The 13,285-nt window shown below is 40.3% G+C and overlaps 1 protein-coding gene across 1 annotated transcript; it reads right to left on the reverse strand.

The window, feature by feature from the left end:
- Positions 1–3,206: 3,206 nt before the first annotated feature.
- LOC128470772 (carcinoembryonic antigen-related cell adhesion molecule 1-like) lies at positions 3,207–13,285 on the reverse strand. Its single transcript, XM_053452698.1, has 13 exons — positions 13,135–13,285; positions 11,970–12,269; positions 10,259–10,543; positions 9,556–9,831; positions 8,927–9,157; positions 8,296–8,631; positions 7,550–7,693; positions 6,904–6,989; positions 6,029–6,055; positions 5,560–5,607; positions 4,843–4,869; positions 4,090–4,136; positions 3,207–3,554 (listed from the first exon to the last, which is right to left on the reverse strand). The coding sequence occupies exons 1-13, from the start codon at positions 13,184–13,186 to the stop codon at positions 3,548–3,550; spliced, it is 1,866 nt and encodes a 621-aa protein (XP_053308673.1). The 5' UTR covers positions 13,187–13,285; the 3' UTR covers positions 3,207–3,547.

Below are 13,285 nucleotides of genomic sequence, written 5' to 3' on the forward strand. Positions count from 1 at the left end.
CTGTGTCGGCTCAAAGTTAGGGAGCGCAAGGTCTGTCACTTCAGACCTCGGCTTCCATGTTTCCTAATCACTACGCGTGGAGATATGACGTCATCTCCGCACTCTGCATCAGTGGTCGGCGCGTAGTGTATATCTGTGTGTAAGGGCAGTGTATATGTGTATATGTGTGTGTAAAGGCAGGTGTGTTTAAGGGCAGTGTATGGGGAGCACCCTTCACAGGCGAACAGCAAATGGTACCTTTCCCTGCCAACAAAAGAGATGCGAGACCTCCTTCCCACAGATGAAATACAGATACCAGGCTCTCACTTACACTACAAAATCAATGGCTGCTTTACGTGCAAATCATCTAACGTGGTGTACCTCATCATGTGTGCTAGAAGACCAACAGCGATGTACGTGGGGGAAACAGGCCAAGCATTACACAAACTGTTTAATTCCCACAGACATACCATCAAAGAAAAAAATAGATACACCTGTTGGAGAACACTTCTGTCAGCCCGGACACAGCATTCGGGATGTGAAGCTGTCAGTACTGATGGGATCGTTCCGCACCCAGAGGGAGAGGAAAATATGGGAGATCAAACTAATATACTGTTTTAATACCCTACTCACTGGCCTCAATAGAGACAGAAAATTCATCTCCCATTATAACATTACAAACCGTTAATCCTCTCACAGTTAGAATTAACTACAAACAACTTATTCCTGGGAACATTTGACACCTTCATGGATCTGGCATCTGTCAAATGGTTATATGGCCCCTCTTACCAGGTACTAACCTGACCAAGGATGCTTTGATTGAATCATATCTGTCCATTGGATCTCTGCTAGTCCAGCTAATTTACTGCTGAACAAATTCCCCAATACCTCTGTGTTTATGTAAAGTCTTTGTTAACGTGTGAATTGTGCTTTTGTATTTAGAAAAGTCTGTGTTAGCTATATTAATGCCTGTGGAAGGGACCTAACAACTTGGTCTCGGAAGCCAGCAATTAAACTCTCAGTTAGCCAATAAATGGTATCATTTTAACTATACTTTTCTCCTTTTTTCTCCATGGCTAACACGGTACAAAACCTTTTTATCATTTGAATATGTGTGTAAAGGCAGTGTATGTGTATATGTGTGCGTAAGAGCAGTGTATGTGTATATGTGTGTGTAAAGACAGGTGTGTGTAAGGGCAGTGTATGTGTAAATATGTTTATGTAAAGGCAGTGTATGTGTATATGTGTGTGTAAGGGCAGTGTATGTGTATATGTGTGTGAAAGGGCAGTGTATGTGTATATATTTGTATAAGGTCAGTGTATGTGTGTGTGTGTGTAAAGGCAGGTGTGTGAAAGGGCAGTGTATGTGTATATATGTGTGTAAGGGAAGTGTATGTGTACATGTGTGTAAGGGCAGTGTATGTGTATATATGTGTGTTAGGGCGGTGTGTGTGTATATGTGTGTGAAAGGGCAGTATATGTCTATATATGTGTGTAACGGCAGTGAATGTGTATATATGTGTGTAAAGGGAGGCATGGTTAAGGGCAGTGTATGTGTTGTGGTAAAGTGTATGGGAAAGTGGTGGATCAGACATCCAGGAGGATACATGCTGCTTTAGCAGGGCGTAGTCTGCTAGGGCTCTTTTGTTTAAAGGTACATGGGCTGGATTACTTGGATAAGTGGGAGAGCTCCAGTCCACACCCCTAGTCCACTACGGGTTTTCCTTACTCCCAGGAGTCCTCAGGTGAGGCTTCCTATGCTCATTACTGGGGAGGAAGCCTTAAAAGAGAGGGCTGTTAGGTTTGCAGAGAGACTGAGTCAAGGAGCAGCTACAGCCAGCGCTGCAGCCCACCAGGTATGAAGCTTTACCTAAGGACAACCTGTTACTTTGCTTTGTGCCACACCTTAGGCTTGTAGTGGGATAGTGAGGTATCCTGATGTTAAGTTAGAGCCGGACAGGCTTAGAGTTTGTTTTGTTTGCAAATGATGCCTACATCATTTAAATAAACACTCTTGACTTTTGAAACCTGCTGCCGGTGTGAATACTGTCATTGCCGCCCCATGTGTGAGCTGTTCCCTACAGTGTATATATGTGTGTAAGGGCAGTATAAATGTATATGTGTGTAAGGGCAGTGTATGTGTATATGTGTGTGTAAAGGCAGGTGTGTTTAATGGCAGTGTATGTATATATGTCTGTGTAAGGGCAGTGTATGTGTGTGTGTAAAGGCAGGTGTGTATAAGGGCAGTGTATATGTATATGTGTGTGTAAAGGCAGGTGTGTGAAAGGGCAGTGTGTGTATATGTGTGTGTAAGGGCAGTGTATGTGTGCAAAGGCAGTGTATGTGTATATGCATGTGTAAAAGTAGGGGTGTGTAAGGGCAGTGTATGTGTATATATGTGTGTGTAAGGGCAGTGTATGTGTAAAGGCAGGTGTGTATAAGGGCAGTGTATGTGTATATGTGTGTGTAAGGGCAGTGGATGTGTATATGTGTGTGTAAGGGCAGTGGATGTGTATATGTGTGTGTAAAGGCAGGTGTGTTTTAAGGGCAGTGTATGTGTGTTTAAAGGCAGGTGTGTATAAGGGCAGTGTATGTGTGTGTATAAGGGCAGTGTATGTGTATATGTGTGTGTAAGGGCAGTGGATGTGTATATGTGTGTGTGTAAGGGCAGTGTATGTGTATTTATGTGTGCAAAGGCAGTGTATGTGTATATGTATGTGTAAAAGTAGAAGTGTGTAAGGGCAGTGTATGTGTATATGTGTGTGTAAAGGCAGGTGTGTTTTAAGGGCAGTGTGTGTGTAAAGGCAGGTGTGTATGAGGGCGGTGTATATGTATATATGTGTGTAAGGGCAGTGTATATGTGTATGTAAGGGCAGTGTATCTGTATATGTGTGTGTAAGGGCAGTGTATATATGTGTGTAAAGGCAGCGTATGTGTATATGTGTGTGAAAAGGCAGGTGTGTGTAAGGGCAGTGTATGTGTATATATGTTTGTAAGGGCAGTGTATGTATGTGTAAGGGCAGTTTATGTGTATATATATATATATATGTGTGTGTAAGGGCAGTGTATGTGTATATGTGTGTTTATGGGCAGGCATCATGGGAACTGTAGTTCAACCAGGATAGTTCCGAGGTATGCCCATTCCCACCAACTTCCCCATTGACAATACCGTGTGTCGCAAAGTCAACAAGGCCGCTCACCAACGTTCCTATTTAAAGAGGACTAGATTGACTGTCTCATGCTTTTTATTGATATACAACAGTTTAACTTGTTAAAGTAGGTACATAAATCATAAATTCCAGTTTGAAAATTGCAGTTTTGCAATATTTTTAGGGACCACTAGGGGTCACTGCAGACCACACATATACACCTTATGTAAATACCAGAGGGCTATGGACCAGTTCTATATACTGGTATTTTAAATATGCCATAAGACTTGAAATGTATTCCTGTTGATCATTTCTCAGTACAATGATTCTTTGGTTTCTCCCATGTGAAGTTATACAGCGGTTGGTGTAACCATCTTTGAAAAGGATCAGATTCTATTTCCGTATTCTCTTTAAGTTCTTTATGGTCTGAAACAGAGGCGATATTAACAAAATCTTAAGTGCAACAAAAGCAGTAAGGCAAAAACATAGAAAAAACAAATTCATTCATGCACAGAAAACTCAAGGGTAGATACTACTGGGGCAGTTAATAACATGGTTCAACATTTATAAAAAAAAAAAAAATAATGCGTTTGGATGGTTGTGAGCTCGGTGGAGTCAGATCAGGGAAATGAAATGATCACAGATTATTTATAAGAGAGGTATATATGATGAATGTTACACTAAATTGGATGTATTTACTCTGAAATATTTGCGTCCAAAAGGTAACTATCACAAATGCATCTGAGGTTTGCAAAATACCCCTGTGGGGAAAATATTTAACCCCAGGCAGCTAACAAGAAGCAATTTATTATGATTAAAGCTGCCAAGGTTCCCCTTTAAACAAAGAAGGACATTTTTACATTAAGTAGTATTTTTTTTTGTCGTTAAGAAAATGAGTAAGTAAACCTTATCTGTATTAAAAGTTAGATTTGTGTTGTGGCAAAAAATATACCGTACTTACCGTTGCTTCAGGAGGTTTTTGTAAATATTTGGAGGTATGCTTGGTACCTGTAAACACCTCTATGTTAACATGTAGCTTTTGTCTGGTAAGAACAGAACATTGGTCTGTGTGTTTGCTTTAGCAGAGCGAGGAGTGCAATTATATAAATATATATGTGAGGATCGGTGGGTTGTGGGGGCAATGCTGCAAAAGACACAATGCTCTTTCTCGCTCCTCCAGATCACAAAGATGGAGGAGGGAGGCAGACCATCAGGTCTAACCGTCATGGTTAGACCTACTGGCCGCTGATTGGTTCTCACAGGACTGATTTTTTTTGTGAGGCAGTCCCCTGAATTGAGAACCGGCCAGACGTGGCAGCACATCAGAGTGCAGCACTGTATTTTGTTTTGGACCTACCGATACGTCCAAAGGGGGCATCTTGCCTTACATTTCATGGACGTACCGGTAAGTCTGTATGGTCACAAACGGGTCGAGGAATTGCCATAATTTTCTGGAATTTAGAAAAAGATATTAAAATATACCGTATTTGTTTAAACCTGTTAACGCCCTTCGCAACATTGTGCATTTCTTTAAAGTAGGTACACAAATGATAGTTAATATTACAAAACCAATGCCCCCCCCCCCCCCCGGTTCCCTTTTCTTTCTCCCTGTTTCCTTTCTTCTTCCTTCCACTCCATTCCTTTTCTTTAAAGTTTTACACCGCGCTCACATAGTGTACATGAGGAATTTGGTTACTTGTAAATATAGACTCACCTCATAAGCGCGTTCCTTGTCATCTGACTGTAAGAAAGCATAAGTTAAGTACTTTAAAGTGTTTCACATTCTATTAAAGAAGACGAAATGTTACAGCAAGAGGTCATATTATCATAAGGTTAATAAATGATTTAATGCAATATTTCAATAATTAATTTTCAATGAATTAGATATGAGATTTAGTATGAGTAATTTATTAAAAACTAGAAAAAAATGGAAAAAATCCCCACATTTTTCACATATTTTCTTATGTAAATTAGTTGAATTTATGGAAAATACCCCAAAGTTAAACAATTCAGGTGTCTTGATTTTGCAAATTACTCAGTTATATAGAATTTCCATATTCTCCCTAAAACCTCAAATCCTCTACAAAATCCCTAATTCCCCCAAACTAACCTAACACTAAACGAAAGCTAACCATTTTTATTATTATTTTATACATATATAAGGATCTGGGGGTTGTGGGGGCAATGCTGCAAAAGACACAATGCTCTTTCTCGCTCCTCCAGATCACAAAGATGGGGGAGGAAGGCAGCGCATCAGGTCTAACCGTCATGGGATTGCTCATTAGTTGTCACAGGACTGCTTTTTTTGTGACACTCCCCTGAATTGAGAACCGTCCAGTCGTGGCCGCACATCAGAGTGCAGCACTGTATTTTCTATTGGACCTACCGATACATCCAAAGGGGCATTTTGCCTTACTTTTCATGTACGTACCGGTAAGTCCGTATGGTCGCAAACGGGTCGAGGAATTACCTTAATATCCTGGAATTGAGAAAAACATGTTAAAATATACCGTATTTGTTTAATCTGTTCACGCCCTTCACAACATTGTGCATTTCTTTAAAGTAGGTACACAAATGATGGTTCACATTACAAAACCAACCGTCCCATCCCTGGTTCCCTTTTCTTTCTCCATTACCTTTTCTTCTTTCTTCCTTTTTCTTTCTCCCTTTTTTCTTTCCTTCTGTCTTCACATTTTCCTTCTCACTTGCCTCTCCCTCCCTTCTGTTTCTGTTTTCCTTCACTTTCCATCTTTCTTTCCTTCCCTTTTCCTTCGCCCTTGCCTTTCTCACATCCCTGTTTCCTTTCTTCTCCCTTCCACTCCATTCCTATTCTTTAAAGTTTTACACCCCACTCACATAGTGTACACGAGGAATTAGGTTACTTGTAAATATAGACTCACCTCATAAGCGCGTTCCTCGTCATCTGACTGTAAGAAAGAATAAATTTAAGTACTTTATAGTGTTTCACATACTATTAAATAAGGAGAAATGTTAAAACAAGAGGTCATGGTCTAAAACCAGAGGGTCAGATGTTTAGATGGAATATAAGGAAGGTTTTACTTTACTGAAAGGGTGGTAGATAAATGGAACAGCCTCTCATCAGGAGTGGTAGAGGCTATTACAATAAGGTACTTTAAACATGCATGGGATAGGTATAGTATATATAAGTTTCTATTGAGTTTTGGCACTATGAGACAATTTTTGCTAAGCACTACATTGTAGAACGTTTTGTCTATCTTTGAGCATTTTCAGATAACATGACATGGAAGGGGCACTTGAATATGGCTCTTCCAACATGGGGTTAATTGATTAATTAGTTTGTGTCACTTAATGATAATTATGTATCACACTGTTAATTAAATAAGCTCTGTATGTGGGGCATTAATAAAAAAAAAAGGGTGGGACTTAAAATTTACAAAACAATAAATTATTTACATTCGGCATCACCCATTTTACCTCCTCTGATGCCCCCCAAAATGGGCACATGACTAGGCGACTTTGTGGCTCTTCCAGACTTCTTCTTTATGATGTATTTATACTATATCACCTAATTATGTTTATAACTGCCTGAAAACAATTAGGTTAATGATGCAGAAATTGTAGCCTTTTCTTTGAGGTTCGTGTAATAAAGGTTCGGTTTTATTATATGATAAATTTATCTATTTTCATTAATATCATTTTCAGAGATTACGTTCCCATACTTATTCTTAACAGGGCGCTCTGCAAGAATAGCGAAAGCATTGGCTATATATTTTGGATAAATAAGCAACTTTACCTTGTTTTGGATATTTTTACCAGTAAAACTATCAACTCGTGGAATATTTATAGGGCTGAGATTTGGGAAAAAGCCAGGATCATTTTCTGAAAAAAAAAAAATAATAATAATCAGCATGATTTGAGGTACAGGAAGAGGTATCAGAGGTATCGGCACCAGGAAGGAATCGTGGGTTAGCATACCGATGAACTCTCCGCGGTTGACCTGGAGTCTCTGGATGAAGCGCAGCTTCCCAGGGTCTCTGGATCAATCTCCAACTTCTCTGGGGCAGGGAAACGGTGTTTACCCCACACATTCTCCACCCACACCCATATATTTGGCCCCTCCCTTCCAACAGCTAACCACACCCCTTGAGCAGCTAGGTCTGCTTTATTGTCTGGGTCTAAGAAGAACATCCTCATGCACAGAAAACTCCTGCTGAGTTAGAGATAAAAGAGGGCACTTTGTTGCCAGTGATTGGCTGCTTTAACTGGTCAAAACTGGGCAGAGGGGGATAGGTGGGCAGCAGCTCTGGATTGTGAACTCAGCATTTGATGGGGCTATCTCTTTAACGTATACAGTTAATGGCTAGGGGGACGCGTAAGAGAAACATTCTAATACATCAAGGGTTAAAATAAAACCCATCTTGCCTGGTTCATTGTCTTACCCTCTCTTCCTTTGCCGTTTGTATCACTGCTCGTCTTCTTATGGATTAGGATAATAGTGACCACAACGAACATCACAAAGCATGCAGCACCGATTACAATCCCGGCTATAGCACCAGGAGATAGGGCATCACAGCTGGGACTACCTGTAGGCAGCAGAGTAGGAGAGTCAATGATATTTTTGAACCACATCCTTCCTTTATCACATTTCAGAGAGACCGTTATTCAGAAGAAACAAAGCTTATTGAATAGACAAGTTGGTTCAACCGCCGATGGCAAGAGGACAATCACATCATTCAATAGAGAGGTCTCCTTAAGCTATGGGATGAGCAATATTATTTAAAAAAATTTAAAAAAACAACACTTCGACATTTTTGCGTACCTGAAGCAACTTAGGCAACTACTTTCGCTGTACATTTTGTTCATGGCTTTTCCATATGTCTGCCGCTTCTATGAAGCCCTTCTAACTTTAAGTACATGGGGGCTCAATGGGTTTGTGTCCATAGCAGGACAGGGTGTGATAGCCCCATTGTTCCACACATTTCCATAAAGGTCCACTCACTTCAACCTCATGCCCACTTTCCTCCTACTTTCTGCTCATGCCCTTTCCATATGTCTGCCGCTTCTATGAAGCCCTTCTAACTTTGAGCGCATGGGGCTCCATGGGTTTGTGTCCATATGGCCCTGTCTTCGTATGTACCCTTGTGAGTGTCTAATGCCAATCTGATTAAAAGCATATTTATCTTACCTTCTTCTGCAATCACATTGAGAACAAAGTTAAAGTCTGTGCTTCCTAAAATATTTTCAGCTGTGCATATAAATTGTCCTCCGAGTTCCTTGGTCAGCGAGGACACTATAAGATATGATTCAAAATCATTGGAAATCACTTTCATGTTGTCTACTGGAAGGAGGATGGAGGAGTTGGTGACCCATCTCCAAGAGAATTTCGCAGGAAGAATGCTTTCCGTTGACGAAAGGGAAGATTTGCTGCTGCTTCTGCTCAAAGAAAGGCTTAAAATAATGGTACCGCCAAGTATACCTTCAATGACGCTGTTATTAATGAACCCTGCAGATTGTGGAGCATCTGAGAAGAGAGGGTAGAACTTAGGATAATAAGAGACTGAAAAACACACACACATATATATATATATATATATATATATATATATATATATATATATATAATATGAATTAGTGTTTTTTCAAACACCCACTTTCCAACCCGATCCAGCTACAAGGTCACTTGGTCACCATGATAAAATTACCAGCTACTCAACTGTAATACGGTCACTAGAACTTCGTATTACCCCGAATTTCAATAGATCGCACCAGTGGCCAATGTATTCCTTGATCCCAAAGCCAGTGTTATTGTCTCTTACCAATGTCAAGTGCACACGTTCTGATTGACCCCCATTGTGCACCAGTACAGGAAAGCTGCTCTCCAAGACGCATTGGCAAAATTGTGGTCAGTTGGTCTTGCCCCCTTTCACTTAGGTTATAGTAGCGCATGTGAATGTCCGCAGATGGGTATCCCCCGGGCCAGGAGCAACTCAACTGTAAATTCTGATCAAGTTTTGCTGCAGAACACTCAAGAGAGCCTTCTGGGTACCCTGTAAGAAAGAGCCAGCTTAGAATCTTGGCGGAAAAAAATATTAAAGAGACAATGGGTGGGATAATATTAGAGAGACAATGTTTTCAATGGACTGTAGGACAATCGTAATAACTCAGATCAACAAGTCTAAGGTCAAGTTAAGTTTTCTTCTTAATACACAGTAAAATAAATACACATAAAATAAGGGGGCCCAGGGGCCCAATAAACCAGGGGGATTCATGGAAAATGCCAGATCAACATTTGGGTTCTGTAGTGTGCTAACATTAGACCTGGTTTCCATTTGAAGATCTCTTTAGCGGTGGTATTCTCCATAATATACTGAGAGATCCCAAAATGTCCCATTTTCAGGACCAATGATAACTGTGCATTCTGGAATCAAGTGTCTCTGTTACTTACATGTCAGGTTCAGTGGGTTGCTGGTCATAGAATTAAGGTAATTATAGACCGTACAAACGAAATACCCCTGGTCGCTCCTGGAGACGGGACTGATGACGAGGGTCGAGTTGTTATTGATGAAGTGATATCGGGGGTTCGGAGTTAGGAATCGTCCATCTAGGCTCCAATTATAACTGAGATCTGTGCCAAGTGCCGAACACGATAAAGAAACCGAATCCTTCTCGGCCAATACTGGACTTGAGGCATTATTTTTCAGGGTCACCTGAGAGACCCTCACTATAAAAAAGGACCATGCTTTATGAACAAGATATAGGTAAAATGGCCAAAGGAAAGGGGGTAGAACATTTATAGAGGGATAAAAATAATTCAGGGGATTAGATGAGATGCCATGTTACTGATTTCTCTATGAATTAACTAGGGCCAACTCTGTTTCTCCATGGCCAAGAAAGCTTGCCTCCATGCCTAATTCTAGCTGGAGTCATGTGAATCAATGTGTAAGCTAACCCTTATAAAAGAAGCCAGTTTGCTCCCACTTGTATATGTAAAGAGTGGTATTCACTAAACTAAACAGCCTTGCACCTTCCCGAAACATATAATTTTTCTCATGTAAAGGAAAGAAAATAAAAAGACGTAAAACGATGCAGCGCAGGGCATTAGAAGGTACGTTGAGTGTTGTACAAGCACATCCCGTCACTTTTCTTACCTGCTACATTAACACTCAAGGGAGCACTGATGTTAATGCTAACAGGATTATCGATTCCGCATGTGTAGTTTCCACTATCGCTTTCTGTGATTGGTTGGAAGGACAGGAGGGGGCTGGACTGATTACAGGTGATATGCGGCAGGTCGCAGGAAACATATTTATTATTTTGGAAGAAGTAGTAAGTGTGGACAACCTGACCACCGATATTGCATTGTAGACTTATGTTGCTGCCAGCCACTGGCCGGTTGTTAACAGATATTGTGAGGGATGGAGCACTGAGTTGCCCTAGAAGATAAAAGAGAGAAGTTTAAATATAGTTGGTGTTTATTCACCAAAATTTGAATTTTCAGTTCGAGTTGTTGTTTGAACTCAGTGACTTCAACATGAACATACCTCGGAGCTTCCCAGGATGGGCAACCAGGAGATCTCCCTCTTCTGGGGGAGTGGTTACGAGTGGAGATATTAGCACATGGGGTGGGGCTAGTTTGAGGCTGCTTTATGAAGGATGGGAGTGGGAGAGAAAATGGGTGGAGAGTTGTTATGACCAAATCCTGCCCCTTCCCCCTCTTTGCAGAAGAAGGGCAAATAGACCAGAAGAAGCACCATTACGGTAGTAGAGGACGCCATTCATCATGGTCCAAGAGATGGAAAATCTAAGTGGAAAAGTTTCTCTAAAGTGTCTTGGTGCCGAACCCTTAATGCACTTAATGCATTAAAAATGTAAATCTGAGACTTTGTATTCCTTAATTGTATCATTATTGAGAGATAAATGCTGAACCAGGGAAACTGAATTATTAGGTTGGTAATTTCCCCTAATAAAATGTCGAAACACCTCATACGAGATAAGACAGGTGACAGAGAGCAGCTGGATTTGCATAGAGAGAGCAAAGGTTTTACAGAGACTATCCAGGAATCTTCAAGCTCAACTCTCAACTTCCTCATCTGCAACCCTGACGTTCCCTCGTAATTTGGAAATTTATAATCATGTCTAAGGTTATGTGGAATTTATATATAAACAAATAAACAAAGTTTCATTAATAAAGGAGAGTCGTGCAGGGACATTTCGGGGGAAGTCCTTCAAAGTTCACTGTTTTAGGCCCGATAAGGGCACCAGATTATGGCCTCATGGTCAAGGGGCGCTAATCCCTGAGCAGAACCCACAAGGCATTGTAAAAAAAAAAAGGAAAAAATAAGCAACATTTTTCGCCAGGGGTTCCATAAAGCTCCTGACGCTTAAGTCTCATGGACATTCATATGTCTTACGAGCCAATGTTATCATGGCCAACCCCAAGCCCAATTACCACCTTGCTGAAACAATTTTTGTTTAATTTTCACATTTCTTGGGATAACAATAAATGTTACAAATCCCTCGTCATTATGGAGAGACACCAAGTGGTTCTACATTTGCTGATGCATGTCTGGTAGGAGAACAACATTGTGTCATAGTGTCTGGAGGTCATGAGAAGATGCCAAAAAGAATACTACGTCTTATGGGTGTTTGTAGGTCTGAGCATGAGAGGCCTTTTGTGAATGTGTTCTAGTATTACATGTTCTCAAGGAACCGTACTATCCGTATCTCGCCATCATGGAGCAATATACATGACAATAAAATAGAATGCGACGTAGCGGTACTACAGAATGTTGCAGCATACATTCACACGGCAATCACTGATGGTGTACTTTGGCATGCTGTGCAGTTCTTGCTACTTACTGTATACTTTCAGCTGCACTGTGACTTGATATAAAGTATTATCAAGCTTAACTGAGACGGAATAACCTCCATCATCTGTAGTTACCAGTCTGTCCATCCTTAATGTCGCATTAGGGAATAATTCACACCTCCCGCTGCATTTTGAATAGTATGCTGGTGCATTTCCTGGGATGTGTCTCGCAAGCAGCGTGGTTCCCATATTCCATTCTATCTGATGGTTCTCGGTGACAGTCACATCCCCAGATAGATACACAGACGCCCCGAAAAGTCCAGGAATTTCCCTTGAAGAGGACACAGCTCCTGTTCAGAGGGCATATAGTAAAATGGCGTTGAGAGCTTGGTATTCAACTCAGTCTTTCTCAATACATAGTCTATAATTTAATTAGATATTGGAACCAGCATTGGAAGCAGTATCGCCAAGATCTCCCTTAATAAAAAACACCCCACAAATATTATTTTATTAATACATTTTTGGCATCTGTCACACATGTATAGGCATCGCTGGATGTCTATTTCCATGGATTTAGAGCCCACCATCTCAGATTTGCTCTTCAAGCTTTGATGGTGGCGTGCGGCGTACTGATAAATAAAAAAAATTATCAGTATTTAGTACTCAAATGTTTATTAAGTTGGAAAAATGGTAAAAACAAAATTAATTTTCACATTTTTAATGCAATTAAATAAAAACAAGTTGCCTGAATTAAGGTCTGGCTTTTTATGATGCATTTATTTGTCACTCAACATTTACTAGTTTAAAAAATTAAGCTAGAATAAATAATATAAATCTTTAAAAACATCAAGGAAATATTAAATAAAGTTAAAGAAGAATAATTTTTCAATAAGAAAGGATACATTCCAGATTGAGCTAAATTGAAGGACTAAGGCTGGGAAAGAGTGGAAGATACCTGGAATTTCCGTTCAATGGCATTAGTTAAAAGGTAACAAAAATGCCTATTTTTCCTGCTGTAAAGAACAAAAAAATCACTCTTATCCCATGAATGTTTAAATTCCCTTACTGGGTTACACTCTACTACCTCTCCTGGGAGGCAGTTCCGCTCTCAGCCTCTTAGTAAAGTACAATATCCCAACCGCTACTTTGAATAATCTGGTAGTCATACAAAAATATCTCAAATAGCAAGGTTTATCATAAAAAATGAAGGCTTACCTAGCAGAGAAAGTAAAAGGACCAACGTCAGAGGCAGCTGGTAGAGACCCATTGGTTTTGACCTGTCTCGGACTCTTGAATTCTTTTGTTTTAACCCAACGACGGAGCAGCCCGTGAAACGGATTCCACCAGTCTCTTTATTGCCTCTATT

Source organism: Spea bombifrons, chromosome 12, assembly GCF_027358695.1.
Source record: "Spea bombifrons isolate aSpeBom1 chromosome 12, aSpeBom1.2.pri, whole genome shotgun sequence".
NCBI classification, from domain to species: Eukaryota; Metazoa; Chordata; class Amphibia; order Anura; family Pelobatidae; genus Spea; species Spea bombifrons.

Coding starts and splice junctions, on each gene's coding strand:
- LOC128470772 (XM_053452698.1), bottom strand. CDS start 13,186: ATGGGTCTCTACCAGCTGCCTCTGACGTTGGTCCTTTTACTTTCTCTG. Junction 12,270..13,134: donor CCTTTTACTTTCTCTGCTAG/GTAAGCCTTCAT, acceptor CCCTCTGAACAG/GAGCTGTGTCCTCTTCAAGG. Junction 4,137..4,842: donor ACAAGGAACGCGCTTATGAG/GTGAGTCTATAT, acceptor AGGTGTTTACAG/GTACCAAGCATACCTCCAAA.